This window comes from Toxotes jaculatrix, chromosome 13 (assembly GCF_017976425.1).
Source record: "Toxotes jaculatrix isolate fToxJac2 chromosome 13, fToxJac2.pri, whole genome shotgun sequence".
Classification (NCBI taxonomy): Eukaryota; Metazoa; Chordata; class Actinopteri; family Toxotidae; genus Toxotes; species Toxotes jaculatrix.
Genome location: NC_054406.1, coordinates 5,398,262 through 5,419,501, shown reverse-complemented (window position 1 = coordinate 5,419,501; position 21,240 = coordinate 5,398,262). Strand labels below are relative to the sequence as shown.

General features: G+C 41.3%; 1 protein-coding gene across 2 annotated transcripts in view; it reads right to left on the bottom strand.

The window, feature by feature from the left end:
* LOC121191528 (ephrin type-A receptor 7-like) overlaps positions 1–21,240 on the bottom strand; it is a 128,096-nt gene that overhangs the window by 32,827 nt on the left and 74,029 nt on the right. For both annotated transcript variants that reach the window (XM_041052692.1, XM_041052693.1), the window contains exons 4-5: positions 14,549–14,704; positions 9,438–9,767 (exon numbers count right to left, since the gene is read on the bottom strand). In XM_041052692.1, coding sequence (XP_040908626.1) covers positions 9,438–9,767; positions 14,549–14,704 — 486 coding nt within the window. The remainder of the gene's footprint in view (positions 1–9,437; positions 9,768–14,548; positions 14,705–21,240) is intronic.

Below are 21,240 nucleotides of genomic sequence, written 5' to 3'. Positions count from 1 at the left end.
ACCAACAATTGAAAGCAACCTTGCTTCAGATTTGAACAAGAAATCCAAACACATTTAATAACATAATTCAACATGATGGCGTGGACAATGAAGCAAAGATGCACTATTATTGCTTTAAACTGACATTTCTTTATAGACATTAAATCACTGAGATCTGAAAATTTCTAAGGTGCTTGACTTGATCTATGGCTATCAGCCTGCCCTGGCCGTAGCGCACTGTTTGGGAACGTGTCCCTGCTCACCATTCTCTGCCTATTCTGCCTGATCAGCATCCAACCGCTCAGGGGCCTCATACTACATGCACATACCTACACACAATTAGTTGGAGCATAGGAAAAAGAAACAGTAGAGAGGAAGAACGGATCAAGCTTCAGAGGTGAGGTGAGCAGATGCAGCCAGAGACAGGTATTATCTGTGGTTATTATCATTCATATCAGTATAGGAAGAAAAAGGGAAGGGAAGGCGTTTAGACAGAATGGGTCTTGTCTAGGTGTAACACACACAGACACACAAATTTGGATATATATTTTGGTCTGTGAGGGGGAGGAATGGTGCAGGGAAGACACCTGGATAGGGCACATTTCCATCTAAACTACAAAATTATATGTTTCAGGGACTTGATCCACCTAGGTGTGTGTGTGTCTGAGTATTTGTGCCAGAGATACTAGTGTCTGTGTGCATAACCAAGAGGAAAATCTCAGTGGTGGCCTGATTAAATGTGTCAGTCAGTAGGTGGGTGGGCGAGAGAGAGACCAGAACAACGAGCGAAAAGGCAAGCAGGACAAAGAGAATCTCATTGTATGATATTATTCAAGAGGGCCTGATCAAAATAACACAGCTGTGCAAAAACTGAATATCAGCCTGCAATGAAATGGTAAAGCATTTTTGCACCCTAACAATGTAGATATACAATTAAAGCCTGAAATTGACATTAGTGATCTTTGTCTGATTTCGGTTAAAGGACGATTTTGACAAAAAGAAAACATGAAGACCTGATGAATGTCAAAAAACCCTTATAACCTCTTGGCTCAACCTTTACTAAGCTTACAAATCTGCCAAAACTGGCATCCCATGCTCCCACCAGGGAAGAGCGACTGGGGCCTACTAGCTTAAAGTGCTCTTGACAGCTGCACACTGACTGATTCTGAGCACTCTTTGGGCCCAGTGTGCTTTAGCCTAAAGGCAGAGGCATGGTCTGATCACGACATGTCCGTTAAGCCAGACAGTCTCTGCCTGGAGCCTCCAACAAATAAAAACACAGGCCACACACACACACACACACACACACACACACACACACACACACACACACACACACACACACACACACACACACACACACACACACACTTGCAAAAACACAGAGTGGCTGACCCAAGCCTGCTGCAGGAGGTTGGCTAAGAAGGTGGGGAAAGATCTGCCCTGACAGACTTGCAATGGGAGAAAATACATGCACACACACACACACACACACACACACACACACACACACACACACACACACACACACACACACACACACACACACACACACACACACACCCCCCCCCTATACTTCTGCTTTCCTTTGCTGCTGACACAGCTCAAGTGCAGTCAAACATGTTGAGAGAAAGGGGCGAATGCATAGAGTGCATACTGTGAGAAAAGATAGAATAAAAGAATCTACTGTGTATCGTAAGACAAGAAAACAGTGTGTCAGGGTTGTTTTTTTTTCCTTAGATAAATATCAAGATGTTAAAAAAAAATGCAAACGTACGCCAAGTCTGACTCAAAAAGACGGAGTCTCTAAGACCATTGTTTGAAAATTATGTAAAAGAGGCACAGTGAATGAGAAAAAAAGGTGTGTGTGTCTGTATGTATGTGTGTGTGTGTGTGTGTGTGCAATGTTAGTCTGATGAGCTGAACTGTCTGTCACCCACCCACTGTTGTATCAGAGAGCAGCACGCTGTCATTCAGAAAGACAGCTGCATCTCTACACAACTTTCTTTCTCTCACACACAGCGGGGTGCCGCCAACTTTTCTTCCCCTCCAGCAACATACCCCACAAAAAAAACAAAAAAAAACAAACAAAGAAGGCACGCACATACAAACACAGCCAAGCTCTCTCAACAGAGACAAGATAAAGACCTCACAAGGTATTAGATGGAGAAAATGAGAGATAACACCGATTTTGAAGTTTGAACTTTTCTTTCTAGTGTCTTTGCAACGATAAGAGTTCGTGTTTTCACCTGTTTCTCTCCCCTCCTGAGAGGGTTTTGGCAAAAGATGTGCATCAAAGCCAGCCCTCAAGCCCTGTATAATACCCTGATTATGAGGATAACATCGTGTGTGCCATCAACCACCTCCAAGCTTTGTTTTTGTTCCTAAGTGAACACTACAATTCCCTGAACAACAAGAAACAGCCTGTAAATCCACATACAGAGCACACAAACTAAAGACCTGAGAGTGCCTCTTCATAGACTCCAATTATAAGCCAAGAGGTAGGCAATTAAAATTTCCATCACAGGGTGACAAAGCATCTTAAGTGGCTGGGCTATAGTCCTGAAAAGTAGCTTGATGACTCTATTCATTTGGTGCCTGCTGAAGCCTCACCTTCCCATCACTTCTAATTAAGGAGGCAAAAAGGATCCAAACGCCTCCATGCAGAGGGCTGGAGGTGGGGATGAGCAGAGAGAAGGTGAGGAGGTGTGAAAGGGGGGGAAAAAAAGGCTATTGGAAACTAAATGAAAAAGTAGTAGTTTCGTACTTTGACAGTTGAGAAGAACCCATTCAGTGAAAGAAAGAAAAAAAACATTACCTGACAGTTTCTGTCACAATGCAGGGAAGGTGTGATCCCAAATTAATTCAGGCTCAAACTTATAAATATTCAAACAGTCAAACTGAAACGTGTTCTCAGGAGTCAATCAGAGTTCTCGGAAAACCATGAGGTGCTGTATCAAGAGTCAGAGACAGCCCTACCTCCATCTTTGTGTTTTCTCTTCTTATCTTCCTTCCATGAGTCAAAAAGCACCAGTTTTCACCTTTACATTACATTAAAGGGCCACTCCACTGATTTCATACAAACTGTACAGTTTACTTGTCATGAGGAGTACTACTTCACCTGTGACACCAGCTGAATCGAAATTATCTTCTATGGCCTTGAAAAAAAATAACCAAGTAATATCTGCTTGGGTTTGAGACAGACACAGGCCTTTAGGAGGCAGGGATGGTCTAATAAAAATTGCAAGTTGCATTATGGGAAGTGTAGTTTCCAGAATTTCTTAAGTTTGACTCATATTGGGGACTAAAAACCAGGATATTTCCTCTACTTTGATTTTGTGTCACAGGGCTTTACTAAATCACTGATTTTATTTTTCTTCACAGATCAGGAGTGACTTTGTTCAGTGTCTTGCTCAAGGAAACGTGTTGACGGGAGGAGCCGAGGAATGGCAGCCCAGCTCTAACACCTGAGCTACTGCTCCCATTTCTGCTCATTTCCTGTGACCCTACTTGGCGTACCAGGCTTCAATCACATTCCCTCACATTTCTGATTCCTTCAACTTTACAGCTTTATTCCTCTGTATTCTTACACCATGTGTCCTGAGGTGTGTCTCGTCTTTTCTCTTGCTTTTTCTCTCTTTATATTTCAGCTCTATCTCTATCTCCTTCCCTTCTATCTCCATACCTTTATGTTTTCCTCTCACCTCCTGATTTCGTCTCACACACAAGGACTTGTAAATAAAGTGTACTACTTATTCAGTTTTCTCACATACCTGATTTGTTTAAAGCCCCAGATAACTCCAGATAGTTCACACAAAAAAAGTTTATACTGTGTGCACATCATTTTTGAGGAAATCCTATGCTTTTTTGCTTTTGCTCCTCACTCCATGCCTCCTTGCCACTGCACCCACAAGGCATTCTGCTCATAATGCTACACAGCTCACCTCTCTCCATCCATCCACTTCTATATTCATCCCTCTCTCCTCTCCTCCCTTTATTCCACTATCTCTCGGGCCCATGTAACTCCACGGAGACCAGCCATCTAAAGCCCTGCCAGTAATCCTGTGAGGATATTGAAATGCCAATCCTTCCTCCGCCCTGACCTGCACCTCTACCCCCTCTCTACAGCCTTCCTTGCATCCCTCTCTTCTTCCCTGCCTCAGCTAAAGGGCTTTGGATGAACCACTGGGGGCCAAGACATTCAGCCCAAGTGTGTTTCGATCACACGCACGTGCCCGCCGCCACACACAAAACTGCACATGTATGGAACAATGCTAAGGCAAGATGTCATTATCGCATCCTTTCTTGCATATACACAAGTCAAGCATGAAGCAATGCACAGAGCATATTGCATGCAAGGACGGTAACACACACATGTAAAAGTGCTGTCATACACACATGGCCTGGTGCACCCAGACCAGACCAGACCAGACACTCACACACACACACACACACACACACACACACAAACATATATGCATCCCTAATCCACAGCTGGATAAGGGGCCCCATGAGCCCTGGGCAAAACTGATCCCCCATTTACCCAGCCCATGCCCCATCTCCTCACGCAATTCCAACCATGTTTCTATCCCCCACTCCCTCTTCTCTTTTATCCATCCATCCATCCTTGACACACCATGCAAACCTCCCTCCCTCCCCTTGGTAGCCTGGAGAGTCCTGATAAAACTCCATGTGTCTGGGAGAAATCCACTCCTCCAGTGTGCATGTGCAAGCTCCCAGTTCAAGGAGAAAGTTTTAAAGAATTCAATTTGTATTTGGTTTTAACAGCGGGTATTAATGTCAGTAGATTTAAAATGCTGTTTCAGATGCTCTTTCTCCAGTAAGAAAGAAAATCTTAGTAAATACATAGATGTTAATTGACCTCCTGTGTGTGCCTGCACCTTCTCTTCTCTCCCCCAACTCAGACTGTGTCTTCAAAACCTCAGGCTTTCGTGGCCCTCAGCTGCCAGCTAAACCATACCACCCACTGCTAACAAGCTTACTGTGCCCAGAAAAACAAATATGGTACAGTAGGAGAAGATGGGGAAGCAGTTGTAGAGAGGATAGAGAGAAGTGAGGAGGAAGAGGGCAGCCGTGATTATGTCAAGGCAGGTGGCAAGAAAAAGAGAAGATAGTGGAAGGAGTGGTTGTGGATGCAGAGGCAGAAGGAGGGGGGAGAGAAATTACCATCTAAGAATAGTGAGGTGATAGGGAGAGCAAGAAAGGATATGGTGGGGGAAATGAGGAAGGAAATAGAGGGTAAAAAAAGAAGAGATTAGGACACAGAGGAAGGGAGGAGGTTAAAAAAAAAGCAGAAAGTAATAAAGAGATGATGAGGTAGCAAGAGAGAAAGAGCGTGAGAGTGTGTGTGTGCTGGTGTGTGTTAGCTTTGTTCCAAATCCCTGCTGAAGTATTTATAAAGGTCAGTGAGTTTTGATGGTGTAAAGTCTTGGTGTGGAGGCACCCACACATGTACAGATACAAGGCTGAGGTCTGTGCCGGAATGTTTTTCAATTCTGTAGCTGACCTGGCAGCACAGGATTTCTGACCATTACAGCCTGCTCCTGCAGATGAGCTACCTCAATTCACAGTACACAGAGGCTCTGATCAGTCTCACCCACAATATTGCTATAAAAGCTGTCTGCTTTATCCTGCCGAGAAAATAACACATGCGGCGTCCTTATGGATTTAGTTTAGGACAGTAGGAGCTAAAAGTTGACAAAAACATTGTGGATTTGTCCCCCGTTTCTCTGAATGTTTTGGTTGTCTCCCATGGCAACAGATAACACATGCTGAAATATCCCATTTCAGTGCAGCACTAGTGTTAATGTTCATGGATCAGATATGGATTAGGAATGCCATTATGTTTACTTATTTTCAGGGATACAATTTACTGGAAGACAATACATTTACATGCTTGGTTAAACCAACATCAACAACAACCTACATCCTCTCTTTTAGCATTTTATTATCATTTTTCACATGGCACTTACACTTCACTTTTCTTTTATTTTATATTTCTTCTATATTATTTGTTTTATTTTATATTATTTATTATTTTATTTTGCTGTTCTGAATGTTTATCCTCCCTCTAGTGTTTCCTCTCTGCTAATTTATGAGATTTATGATAGAGTTTACTCAGTTCCTGCATTTATTGGGTCCTGTATTTATAACATTGTCAATTGTTGCTATATTGCTGGGTGGAGGGGTGGAGGGGTGGCTGGAGTGGGGGTGGGTGGAGATGATTTGTGTAAAGCACGTTGTGCACTTTGTGCTATACAAATAGTCTGATTGATTGGTTGACTGATAAGATGTTTTTCTTATATTTTCATGGATAAACTTTCATCTATCTTGATCTTTATCTGTCAGAAGGTTCTGTGTTTTCTTATGCTGATGATGCTGACTATTTCCATCAGAATTAATGAAAATATATTCCACGCCTGATAAAACTGAACAAGGACCTAAGCCTTGTGTGGCCTGTGCATGCAGACATTAACACAGCCATGCTTCACATGGCCCTAATGAGGAGCTCATCCTAACCCCTACCTCAACCTAATTCTCACCTGAAACCTAAAACCAAGTCTTAACACTCAAACAGAAATTTAAACTTGTGAGGCCAAAATGTCCGCACAACAATGGTTTCAAACCAACCTTCTGTCCACCCAACCACAGAAAGACATGTTCGTATGTACACACACACATACACACACACACACAGCATTAAACACCCCACACCAAATGTCAGTCTAAATCCTCCCTGACACAGAAAGTCCTCTGAAACCCCTGCAAACACGCTCTTCTAACCCCTTGTCCAATCCCTCTGGATGACACAGTTAGCGGGACAACTCACACCCTAATACCCCATAATAACCACAAATCAACGCCATGGCAACTGCTGACATGACAGACAGGGAAGGGGAGATAAAAGGGAGAAAGGTTGAAAGAACTGTGGGGACTGAAAAAATAATCACCACAGGTTTGTCCTTTTCTGATATAGTGCCCTTTGGTAAGCTAAATCCTGTTAGAGAGCTGAAGATGGCTAAGTTGTCCCTTGTTAGCCAAGTTACTGTCAGCCATTCTATCACAGATTTCAACTGATGGCAGATAAAAGGGGTTTGGTTTGAAACACTGCAACACATGTTCTTGAAAACAATCTTCAGAACCATACACCACAACAGTGACCTAAGCCTCCACTGGACATGGGCAGAACATGGAATCAGTCAACTCAATGTATAGTGAAGGGGCCACTCATGACTACAATTCACTCTAATCAACTTATAGTGTTTTTACCATTGTTTTGGTTTTGAGATCAATCCACAGAATGCATGGCCGAGTCTCGTGGCTGTCACCACAGCCCCCCCGTTTATCCAGAAGGAGATGTTTCTAAGAAACAAACTCAGACAGCCAGACTAACTGACTGATGAATTGAGCCTAGAATTTAGCAAGCTAGCCATAACCTGTTTTTTGGCGTCTGTTTTTATGTCTGTATTTCTGAGCCTTTATTTTGTCTCTCTGGCCCTTGGTGGTCAAATATTGTTTAAGGCAGATTCAAGTTCAAAAATGCCATTTGTGGAATGCAGGCTTGCTGAAATTGGTAGGTAAAGAACAAAAGGGGGGAAAAAAACCCAAAAACCATTAAATCTGTAAAACAAAATTACTTTCCGAATAAAATACTGCAGTTGCAAACTGAGAGCAAGTGGTATTAACGCTTCACCACATGTCACCGACATTGAACAGAGATCTGGTTCATACAACACACAAGTAAAGCTGTGCTTCAAGCACTCACTCACCCTATGTGGTCCAGATGTCCAGATGTTACACTTACATAACATTTAGAGTTGGTCAGCAAGAGGATCTAGCCCACCAAGACACACTCAACATTCATTATAAATACGCCACATCAATCTACTTAAATCCATCCTCTTTGTATACAAAGATGCACATCTGTCATAGACTTCAACATGCCAACAAACAAACAAAAAAACAACACAGAAAAAAACCTAATCAAGTGAGCCCATTTGCCATTATAAACAAATTGGTATATCTACCCTTAATTGACATTAAACTAACCCAAGATCCATGTTAAGTACTGCCGCCGTCTCAACACTCACATATGACTAACAGATCTCTATTCATTATGGAGCACATTTCTCAAAGCTAATTTCTAGTTAGTGGCAAAAACACATTCTGCCATTCTCACTTTCTCATTCTTTCTCCAGCACCTGTTTCCTTGTGCAGCACCTTTCAGTTTCTCTCTCCTCATACTTCATTTGCTTCATTATGCCTTCAATCTTCAGACTCATATTTCTCTCAGCATTTCAAAAAAAAACGAAGGCTTTGCAAACAAATGGAGTAAACAAGCTTTTTCAAAAATATGCACAGTGGGTATGACAGGTAAATGTATGTGTACATTTCTGTATAAGAGAGTGTTTGTCGGTGTTCAAGCCAGAATGTCTGCTTGTACATTTTTTTTTTTTTTTTTTTTGTGTGGGTGTTTGGTCTTTTCACACTTGAGCTCCCCCAAATAGTGTTGCTGCAGCGCTGGCTGACAGGGCTACTTGGCAAAGTGCTTTTTCAAGCCCCTGGCTAATGGCCTGCTGAAGACTTCTGCTGATGAAAATGAGATCACCTCCACCGGTGAGACTTTTTACTCTGTCGGTAATGACAGGCACACTGTCAGTATGGGGACGAAGTGTGTATGATGAGAGTTTGTGCTGCTTAGCATACACATAATCTAAAAGCACGCTATAGGAGGCACATTTGGTTTTGAAGGCCATGTGTGCTGTACTGTATGTTGCTGTCTGTATTTTTAGCATCTACATAAATTACAAGCATATTCAAAGGTCACGGTACATACATCTATTTATGTACAGGGAGAGGGTGTGCACAGTGCCTGAAAGTGTGTATGTGTCCATACTTTTGTGTGTGGCTGTATAAGTAAAAGCAGTCCAGCCCTGCTGAATTAACAGCCACCTCCACTAATGTCATAAGAAATATATCTGCTTTAATGAACAAAAAAAAAAACAACACTCCTCTTCTTCAGCAAAGTCTTCATATTTAATAAATGAGGGTATTTATTATTATTAATAATTTATTTTTAAGATGAGATGCTGTGAGAATTGACCAGACTCGGTTATGGAGATAATGTTTTTCCTACAACATAAACATTACCACAATCAATATTATTGCAAATTCCACTGCAACCCATGCAGTGCTTGATTTATGATTACCTTTCAGCTCATGCATAATGTAGTCTGAAGACACAAAGCGTTTCAGAGACATGCAAGTGTGCTGGTTTGTCCCAGTTGAGTACATTTGCTACATCATCTTTTTGGAAATGCAGTGTGACCTCATTCTAGTTCAGCTGTTTGTTTAATTTAAAATGCCCTTTCCATACACATGCCTTTGTATGTGGATGTGAGAGTGAGGCTGTGTTTAAAGATCAAACCGTGACTCACCAGGAAGGCTTGTTGACACGTTGACTTGTGTGTAGAACCTCTTGTTGGGCAACAGTTCTGACACACCGTTTAAGGCTTCTACAGTGAATGTATAGTTGGTGTTGGGAAGAAGATTAACCATGGTCACCGTTCTTTCCGTCAGGCCAACCTGCTGAGGCACAAAGCCGACACTTGCCCCGCATGGCTCACACTGCCTCCCGACACACCGCCGGCATCCCACACTGTAGGTTAGATCCACCCTGCCACCTGTGTCGGATGGGGCCGCCCACTCCAGGATCAGCGTGGACTGCTTCAGGGTATAGACCAAATCTCTAGGAGGGGATGGTGGCCCTGAGAGAGACAAGAATAGTAAAATTGTACACTGGTTTATTGTCTGAGCCCTAAATAATTTATGAATAATGATCATACAACTTGTCAAATCATGTCAATACGTATCAAAAAACATGACAAAATAAAGACTAACCATGCTTCAAAAATAAGCAGTATCAAAAATCTACCCAACTGTTTTTGGATACATAAGACAATGAACAAACTGGAACAATCATGTTTTTCTCCTGGAAAAAGGGATTGTACAAACGACATGTTTGAGTGCTGCACAGAGTGCATCTGTGTGGCTCCCAAAGATTGCTCAAACATCACGATGCTGAAGCATGAGATTGATGACTGACAGACTAAACGCAGAGGGTATTATAGTGTGATTGCATGGGCTCAGTTTGCACATCACGCTATGATAATCCTGTTTTATCCAGGATTTGGTGTTAAGAAACAATTGTTATGATGAGAAGCACTTGACCCTAATGGGCAGAGGAAAATGAAAATATAAAGTTGTTACTGTGATATACTAGTATATGTGGCGTTATCATGGTTTGGCAGTGGGGCTAAAAAAATGTTTATTGGATTGAGATGGAGGAGGGATTAAAGATGATGCAGAGACAGGAACAGCACAACACCTGGGAATAAGAGCTATAAGCAGAAACCGAATAAATGTTAGGTATTTTCAGCGTGTATCTGTGTTTTTCAATGAATAAAAAAAAAAAAAAAACTCAAAATAACTTGTGACATCTTAGGCTTACAGTGTCACTGCCTTTTGTCTGAATGTGAGCGTGCATGAGTGTGGATTACAAGTTTGCCCATTATCCACTGAGGTCAGCAGTGCTCTGAGGAACAAAACCTCCACTTACCATCAGTAAATAAAGGTGAGTTGCCATGGAGAAGGCTTTTAACTCTCCAGGAACATGAATCTGATTTGATATTAGGGTTGTGATATGCCACATGCATCATAAGTGCCTGAGCTGCCTAGTGTGAGGCTAAATTTGTGGTGGGACTCTCAAGATAAAACACTGGATAATTGTAATATATCTCTGGATTATACTTGTGTTGTCAAAGCCCCTTGAGATCTGTCAGAAAATCACATCATCCCTCTTTGGGCCACTGTCTGATGCACAGGGCTTTGGATGTAAAACCTAAAACATTTTAAACTCAACCACCACATGTAACAAAGAAGATAAAAACAAAATGTCCAGTCTGGTTTGGCTGTATAAAATGTCAGGCTGGAGGACTGTATCTCACCACTCAGTGTCCTGGCTGTCCTTTCCTGCAGGTCCTTGCACACAGGGGCTAAATAGAGCTTAAGTCCATTAAAGGCCATGAATTTTATATGTGTCCCTGTATGTGTGTGCATGTCCTGTGTAATGAATAAGTGAAGGTGTGCTGCTCTGTGCGTGATGTCAAACACGTCACACACCACAGCTGCGTCCCGCTCGTAGAGCACAGAGTTACATAAGCCCAGAGAGCATTCAGAGTGTGAACACACACACACATACACACACACACTAGATGTAGACACAGCTGGGCCTTTTATTCACATCTCTCTCTACTTTCTCGGCCTTGCACTCCCTCTTTCTCTTGAAGTTTCCTTTTTCCCTCTTCTCATCTTCAAATCCGAGCGTCTCTTATTAAAAGTTCAGCTCCACAACTCTCTCATCTCTTTGCCATCTTTTGCCCATTTTCACTCTCTGTCTCCACCTTCCATCTCCTTTTGCCCTGTCCATCTAAATGACTCCGACTCCCAGACCACTGCTGCTCCAACATAATGCAGTATAGCAAATCCAAACTTGCGCTTGATGCTGTTCCTACACTATTGCCAGTAAAGCCTTTGAAGAATTTGCATTTATGTATTAGCTTAAACCAAATGCTAAGGAAGAGTTCCATGGCTCAAAATAGTGCCTTGTTTTCTCGTAACAGGACACCATAGAGTGCATGTAGCTAACTGGCTAACACACCCTGCTAGCACATTTGAGCTAATGAGAATAGCCAGACTTTCTTCTTCTTACTTCTTACTCTTTCTCTAGGACAGGTTTAATATCACAATTAGAGATTTAGGACAGTGAATCTTCTAAATCTCTTACACTTAGTGACAGTCTGTTGATAGTAACTACGTTTAAGATGTCCTGAAGGAAATCCAAACTTGCTCTTGTTGTTTTTAACACTTTTGCCATTGAGGCCTATGAAGCGTCTGCATGTTTTCCCTTAGCTAGAAGCTTAAAAACTGTTCTGCTGCAACTTTAAACTTCTTGCTGAGACTTATGGGCTCCCACTGTTACCAAAAATCCATTTGCAGAGACACACATTGGCAAACATTATGCATCACTTTAAGGTTTTTTTTTTTTTTATTATAGTCATTATGCTATTGTCATTGCCTTTGCAGTTCTGTCAGCAGTAGTTCCACTCTGCCAAAATTGAATGCAAAGAAATATTTCTGTGTCCCCAGTGAGACATTTACTTTCACTGTTTCTAAAGTTTTACTTTTCCTCTTCACAGCCACAAAGAAATATTTAACAGTGTGCTGTAATGGAAAAATTGTAAACAGCCGCCATTAACAATGGTAATTAGTCATGCCGGGAAGTATGACCACATGAATCTTTAAAATATGTGGCAATGTGTTCTTTCACCTGTTTTAAACGGATTCTTAAAACAATGAAGAGCATATTATTTCAAAGAGACAGCTGTAACTTTTAGCTGTGGTAAACACATTAGGGTTTAGATACTTCACAGGTATTAATAGCAAGACGAAAAGAATAATATTACATTGACATTATTTCTGAATTTCTGCGATAATAAGGTGTGCATATCAAACCTCATTCAGCTGGCAGACGCTTCCTTTTTCTTTAATTCCTATAATACTAGATTCATCAAGCTCTCTCTTTCTCCATCAGTACACAAGTGGTGGATTAGCCAAATCTGGGGATGATCATAATTACCGAATCAATAGTGTAATTAATGTGGTCATTAGGCTGCTTTAAGGCTGCTATAAATGTTATCACACAGGGATCACAGAGCTCAGCGATCAATATTGTAATTAAACCTCTCCAGTTACCATAAAAGCCAATATGACCACACACTTACACATATATCCATACACTGAAGTGAATGTGTGTATACAAACATGCACGGAGAGATGTAGTGACCCTATGGTTTTACTGCCCTGAGTACTCCTGGGATATTGAGCCCATTATTCCTCAATCTAATTACTAAGCTATATCAATAGGCTGTTCTCCATGCAGAAATCAATAGGGCTACCCTGTATGGTCTTTGTCTTATTGGCCTTGTAGTGCATCTTTATTGCAGAAGAATGGTATTCGGTTTGGGACAAAGGGTGAGAGAGGGTGAGACAAGGTAAGAGGTGAGAGATGAACAGATAATGTGTGGACAGTGGGGATGAGATTATATGGTTTGTTGCTTGAGGGCAGAGGGATTTCAGGTTTCAGTTAAACAGAGGGAAGAAGAATGATAACTTCAATGGACGAAACAGATGAAAGGATGAAGAGGAAGGAAAATGTGGACAGGCAGTGTGTAGAAAGAGGAGTGATGAGTGGCCAAGTTAAGTAGACAGACTAAGAGGGAGGAGGACAGTGTGTGTCCAGGGGTCAAAGAGGAGGAATGGAGAGAGTATAAAAAAGATGGGTTGGTCCAGTAAAAAGCTGGATAATGGATGTATAGCAGAAAACGGATGAGTAATGTCAGGAGGAAAGGTGGACGGATATGGAGAGAATGCACAAGGTTAAGCAAAAAGATACAGAAAATGGGGTGATGGGCTTTTTGCATGAATATATAATATAGATGTAATGTTAGGGGGAAAGAAGAATGGATGATAAAAGGTTGAGAGGCAGAGAAAATGGCTGCAGTGGATGGATGCATAATGTGCGTATATTATTGGATGAAATTGAAGGGGGTGTAAGCACAAGTTGGGAGGGGTTACAGTTCTGGGAAAGTCCACCTTTAAACATAAAATAATGTGTATGAGCCTGAGGATATTTGCTCTATGGTGGATCAACTTTACAAATCTTCTCAAGCTGGAACTGGATTTACCTGAAATTCTTAAAACGACTACATCTAAAACTATTTATTCAATATAAAACCCTACTTTATAACTCTAAAACAAGTCAACAAATGTTCTGTGTTTACTGATGTTATCAAAGGGAAATACCAAAAAAGCTAGATGTTTGTTTTAGGTAACACATTCTTTGAGCGTGTAGCTATAAAAACCACATAACAACTTTACTATCAATAGACACATATCCTGTGTCTCATGGAGGGACAGACTAATTCCTGGTGGACAAAACTGATGAAAGTCAATACTAGTGGAGGGCTATAAGGTGAAGGAGAGGTGAAGGTTGGGGGAGATGAGACATGGAAATGGGGTGATGAGGAGGAACTGGAGATGGAAAAATAAGGATAGATGGTGAGACAGAAGACTGGGGAGGTGGGTGCAGGTCAGACAGAGGGTTGATGAGATGAGAAAAGGCAAAGTGGATGAAAGGATGAGGGGTGAAGGACAGGTAAACCAGAGGGGAAAAGTGATCTTTATGGATATAGAGGCAAATGCCAGAAGTGGATATATGAAAGGCTGAAAGGGTGGGTGAGATAATTATTGGCTTACAAACAGGAAATTGCTCACTTAATGCAAAAATGTCAAGATGAAATGACACAGTATAGGAGTGTGTAATAGGAGAAAGAGATAATACCAAAAGGTCACTATGTACACACACACACACACACACACACACACACACATATAAACACATAAATATAAACATATATAATCTTAGTACGTGTGCACGGTGCTGAGGGAGTGTCCAGGGGAGTCCTGAAGTGGTCCTCTTCACACACACACACCACAGATCCTTCCTCCTCGGCGACACTGTTGGCTGGGCAGGGGAAACACTCCTGCTGCCTGGAGGACATCTTGTAGGATCCAGGGGGACATGCTGGAAAAGAGCAAACACAGAAATACAGCACGTCAGATATGTTCAAAAAATCTGATTTAATAATTCCTGCCTCCTTTATCTTAACCAGGGAAATCCAGTCAAAAGCCACAGTTTGAGGAGATTTCTGCACATGGGATGAACACATAAATCACACATTATTAAAAGATATTTAAAACCATGAGATATTTCTGCAGAGAGCCTAATAAAAATTCTCAAGCTCTTTTAAAGATAATCAAAAGCCATTTTATATCACTTAAGCATTTTCAGTTCTTCGCACGGAGACTCCACTAAGCACAGCAGCATTTTAAAACCTAAGAAGAAAGCACTCATCTCCCTTTCAATTCATGAGAGAGAAAATAAAGAGTGAACAGAGAAAAAATAGAAAGCAAGTGAATCCACAGGGAAGTACAGACGAGATAAAAGATAGGATTAGTAGAGAAAAGTAGAGGAGACTTTGGCTAAATCCATCTGACAAACACAATTCTCACATTACGTGTGATCAGTGGCCTTGGCAAATGGCATCAAAGGCTGCTACTGGATTGAACCAGCTAGGCAAATGAAAACAAGCCAAGGCAATGTGCAGGCACACAACTGCAAAACCCAAAATTTAATTTTGTTGTCGTTTTCCAAATTTCCCACTTTATTTGGTTTTTTTTTTTTCAAATGCCTCCCTCCATAGTCCAAAGTGATACCCAACCACTGCACATAAGAGAGACTGCAAAAGGTGAGAGCGTGAGCGAGGGTGATAAGCACTCATGACCTTACATGAATACACACCATGTAACAGAAGCTTATCAATACATGTGTAACATCAGGTGGTGCATAAACACACACTCACAAATACACAGAATAAAACAGATTATTTTACACTCTCCCTCTATGCAGTTTCATTTTCCACTTGCCGTGCCTTTGTAGCAGGTGATAATGGGTGTGAAATCAGGCAGCCAGCTACCGCTCGATGCTCGGGTGTCCTCTCTTCTGAGACTGTATTCTTAACAGCAGGTCTACATTAATAGCTCTGGTATGCTCTCTCCCTCTCCTTCCGTCTCTCCTCTGCTTCCTTTCTCTTCAACTAAAACATCTGTCTTTTTTTCCCCCTTATAATCCCTTTCCCATTCCTCGTGGCTTCACTTTTCATCTCTGCCTTGCATTTTACCCATCTATTGTTCTTGTCTCTCTTCCTAAATTTAACTCTCTCTCCCTCCTCCACTTAAAACCTCATTCATTCAATAATGGCTCCTTGTTAGGTGTTTTACTTGGATGGAGGGGTTGATTTTTTGCTTGGTCACCAATGGTAGACACATTCAATCAATATAAGGCTGTGTTAGCCAGTGTAGAGTTAGCAGAACTCGAGGCCGTTTACAGAGGATGGCAGTTGGTTTATCAAAAGATAATTTGCTGGTTAAATAAGACCTGTTTTGATACAGGAATTTAGCAGACAAGGTAACACAATTCGGCTGGCTGACTAACATTTGCAAGCTGTGTTCTTTACTACCAAGGGACACACATTAAACTAGACGTTTGAATTAACTGGCTGGGAAAAGGGCAGGAATATAATTGTAGCTAATATGTTGGCTAACATAGTTAGCTAGCAAATGTTAGCCAGGATAGTCAGCTTGTTCTCACTGGCTGGTGTTTAGAATTGTAATTAACCAAGTTTAAGAAGTGATCTGTAAATTTTGTCATCAATCCTTTCTCCCATTAAGGCTTGTTTGTTCTTCCAACTGGAGAACCTGACAGCAAAAGCAGATCTATTTGAATTATGTGGCAAAATCTGAGATCTGGGCAGGGATTTATTCTGCAACCAGGCTAAACTGTAAGTAGAACTGCTTGGAAAAAGATGCTACTCTATCTCTTGTACCTCTGGCACCGCGTCACACTACAATACAGTCAACAACACAGACAGGAGACGACAGGTCTGTGTGTGAGGCAGCCAGGCTGAGGTACACACAGCAGGTGCAAAGACAAACACAAACCTGCTGTCCTGAAATGCTTATGAATGTTCATCAAGGCACAAGCACAATAGTGAGGGGGCCTCTATTATCCCACCTTTTTTACTCAGTCACTCTTACAAAACACACACACAAAAGGCCTGCCATCACACATTCATTAGCAGGCAGCGTCAGCCTCTCCTGGCTCAAGCCAGAGTGAGTGCGCAAGCGTGTTTTTTTTACGCCTGCATGCATGTGTGTATGCCTGTGAGTTGTGTATCCAAGGCTGTAAGACTCATGTAATCGACTTTCTAATGTCTGTCATTACACCGAGAAAAGCCTCTTGCTTTTAGCTCACAGGACAGACAAGCATGAGGACAGAACAGAAACACACACACACACACACCCTGTCAAGCGGCACTGGAGTAGACTCTCTTTGTTCCTGACCACGCTGCCACTATCCCTCCCTCACCACGCCAAGAACATCAAGCGTGAATAGCACCCAAATCAAGGCAAAATTATGCATAGATCTATGAGAACTGAAATGGGTTTTGCATTTTCTACCTGTCATGCTTAAAAGCAAGCTAGCCATACCCATGGCTGGCTGAAATTCTGACTTATCTCTTCAATTCAGCGTGGATACACATTTTGCCAGCCCACCTTGGAAATGTGTGTCTAATGATAGGGGTGTATCAAGACAATATGTGCAGCTCAGATAACAAAAGGAGCTGGCTTTGCACGCTGCCCATAATTCTCCACAGCAAGGGATCATTCGAAGGGCCGCCAACAGACTATGCCAGACAAGGTCACGTCAATCAAAATGGGCCAGCAGCCATCTGCCAATGGGAGAATGTGGACCCTCTAAAAGGCATCCAACAGTGCAAAAAAAAAAGCTGAAAATGCTTGTAAGGAACACCACTCCAATCATCAGAAGACTTTTTTTTTTTTTTTAATCCCTTATTTGCCTTTTAATTGCCAAGGTATACGAGTTAAACTGGAAATGAGAGCATCAGGGAGAGAAAGGGAGAGGGGGTGGTTAGAGAAATAGAGAGACAGAAGGAGAGATCTGCCAGGACAGCTGGCAAACCAACCGATCAATTTGTCCTATGTGCGGACTGGGAGCCTTGATTAAATGGAACATGGCAGCACATGTACACACACACACACACACACACACACACACACACACACACACATACATACATATTTCGTCAAGGTGTAATAATATAGATATGCAGCGACATGCCAAGTCCAATGGGGGGGGGGGGGTGAAGCAGGAGGCAAGTGCTGTGAGAGACTGAAGAGAGACAGAGACACCAGTAGACAGACAGATGGTGTGTGAGAGACAGAGACGGTAGGCTACGTACTGTACAAAGAAAGGACATTAAATAGAGAGGGAGAATAGACTCCTTCAGCTTGACAGATAGACAGAGACAGAAAAACAGATAAGCACAGACATCACAGACATGAAATGCATACAGATGAGAAACACTGAAAGAAACAGTGACAGTAAGTGAGACTAAGGTCATCTATAGTGGGAATATATGCGACACTAGCATTGGTAATGCTAAACTTGGTATTAATATAATCAGATTAGAGAAAATAAAATACATATGATCAAAATGACACTTTGATATATGCCAACAGTTTCATCTAATGAGTAAAAACTAAAAGGCCAAAGAATCAACATTTCAATGAGTCCACAAATTACTTCAATAGACTTTTGTCTTTGTGGAAGGAATCAATTTATGCTTTGCCCTTCTCTTTTATTTTATTTTCCCTTTCTTTCCTCTATCCTTAAACATGCCCATTAATAAATCATGAAGCACTTAATACAATAAATGTGTGCAATGAATTGTTTCTTTGCCTCCCTGACAGCATACATTAATTAATATTAAAATCACCAATCACCACTGACTGAGGAATAAACACAATAAATTTTGCACAAAAGCACAACCAAAACACTACAGATGCCAAATGACAGTGTCAGTGTTTCGTTGCTGCTGTTTTGAAATGTTTCTCAGATGCGTTTTAGTTTATTTGTTTTTAGTATTAGTTTTTGGTTTTTGAAAAGGTTCAAAAGAACACAGAAAGTGGTGATGGCACAAATGAGAGATACAAGGGAGACGGGATGTGATTCCAGCAGGTGGAAATCAATAATTCAGAGAGCTCTAATTCAGATCAGTGCCCTCTGTGTGGCTGATGCTGATTCTGATGATAATTCTTTCAGCTGGTAGGCAGCTTTAACATCCACAAAATGAATTCTCATTACCATCAAACAGTTTTGAAGGTCTACACACACACACACACACACACACACAATTGTGTTGTGTCCTCCAGGTCAGACAGGTAGGTGGGTTAGAGAGAAATGAGTGATTGGTACATTTAAGTGTTCCAGGCTGGGTCAGATTATGAAACTGTGAAATAATGAGAAGGTTATGGCACCCAGATGACTCCGACTGAATTAGACCACTTGAAATTGGGCTGAACTGGATGGAAGCAGTTCCCCCTTAAAAAAGCCAGTATTTACTTAATGGGACCTTGGCTGAGGAAAGTTGGATTTGGACCACACTGGACTAGAACAAAACATACTTTAGAATAGCAGAAGTTAGGGGAAATGGGCTTGGGTTGTTGCCAGAGTGAATCTCCAGACTGGAAGACTAACCGCTACTGAGGTGCTATGGTCAAGGCACATATACTGTTCCTTCTATTTTGGATTTGTAATGGGTATATGTGTATTTTTCTGATATCTGATATAAAGGCTTTTAAATATTTTGCATTTGCAGCAATGACCTGTACAGAAAGAAAAATGATGCATTCCATCTGGATTCAAAAGTATTTTTAACCAATGTTGCTTAAAGTAAAAGAAAAAGAAAAACAAATCAGAGAGTGCAGAGGCCTAGAGATCAGTAAACCTTAAGGAAGTTGTCTTCCTCTATTGACTGAAGTAGTGCACAACAAAATCTGTTGTAATCACACCGTTTGCTCCAAGAAGCAAAATGCATAAATATACAGGACAAACTGCAAGATAGTGATATTTTTATCTGAGTAACAGTATCAGATCTTCTATAATCAGGTTTTAGTTTTCTGGCGTTATAGACTGACATTAAGTGACTGATGGAAAAAGGCAATTTTGTGTCACTTGCCATGGTCTGCTTTTCGGAGACAATAATTTTCTTTTGCTCTACATGCAGTGTCATAACCTGTCTGTGTGTCTAGCTGCTCTGAAGATATGATGAAGCCCTGAATGACAGTATAAATCCCTGTTATTAGCTCAAAGTAAAGACCTCATTCAGGTCCACCCACTGACTGGCTGCTGCCTCAGAGTGTAATCAGGGAGAAAGCTCTGAACCGTGCCATTCAGGTCAACGCTTTGCTTTATCATTTTATTCTCTGTTCTGCCCTGGTTACCACAGACTGACATCACACAGAGAACACAGGAGGATAACTAGCAAACAATGCCACCAGGGGTATTAATGTCAGCGGTGCTGTGTACGGGCTTTACGCTGGAGACGTGTAATTCTGCCAACAAAGGCACGTCGAATGTGGCACTTATGTACAGTGACACACACACAAAAGCACACAATTACTCACACTTTTTTTTTAATGTAAACACCCACAGATTTGTTCACTGGCTTTCTCGCACAGGCATGCACTTTAGATGCAGAGCATTTAACAATACCAGAGCGGTTACATCACAAAACGGACATAACAAAGAGCTGTTGTGTTACATCACTGCACCAGACAGCGAGGTCTGTACTGTCTCAGATGGAAAGTGCCAAAATGAACAGACAGCCAACCACGCAGGCAGACAAACACAAATACACCTGATCTAGGAGAGGATCAAACAGAAAAGACTGCGGACACAGCTGAGTTTTCAATTTACATTTACATATGAAAACAAGATGACATGTTGATAGTGATGGACAGAGTAAATATCTCTTAGGTTGGTCTAATGAAATGCACTCCTTGAAAAAGAGATCATTAAATAGAATTCTGTCTGCAACCCCCACTGAAAAGAATCTAATTTGGCCATTTTGTACTTAACCATGCTAGCAACTCTGTGAGGCTTTGAGCTAAATGCTAACATTAGTGTACTGACATGCTGATGTACATATTTACATAAACCTAAATACTGGGTGAGGGGAGGAAGGAAATGTCAAGGAATCACCAAAGTCACAAGGATTCAACTTCTGGATGTCTATACAAAATTACATGACAACTTATGCTACAGAGTTAAATTTATTTCAGCAGTTTCCTACCTTCCTTTTGTGGGAGGGTATGTAGCCTATAGTACAACATGTGGTATGAATCAATTTGTATTTCTTATATATGAGGTACATAAAATGAGGTATTATTGTGTATTTTGTAATCACATGTTAAATGGGATATTAAAGTGGTATGACACACATCTTATGTATACATGAATATAAAAATAAACAGATGCATTTTTCCTCATGCATACAGATGATTAGAACAGACAGATGGATGGAGGGTGTATATCTGTATTTTATGAACACACACCAAAAAGCAACAAACACGAGCACATGCACAGAAGTCAATCACCGACTGTTGACAGAGCCTTCTTTTTTTTTTCCCATGTTT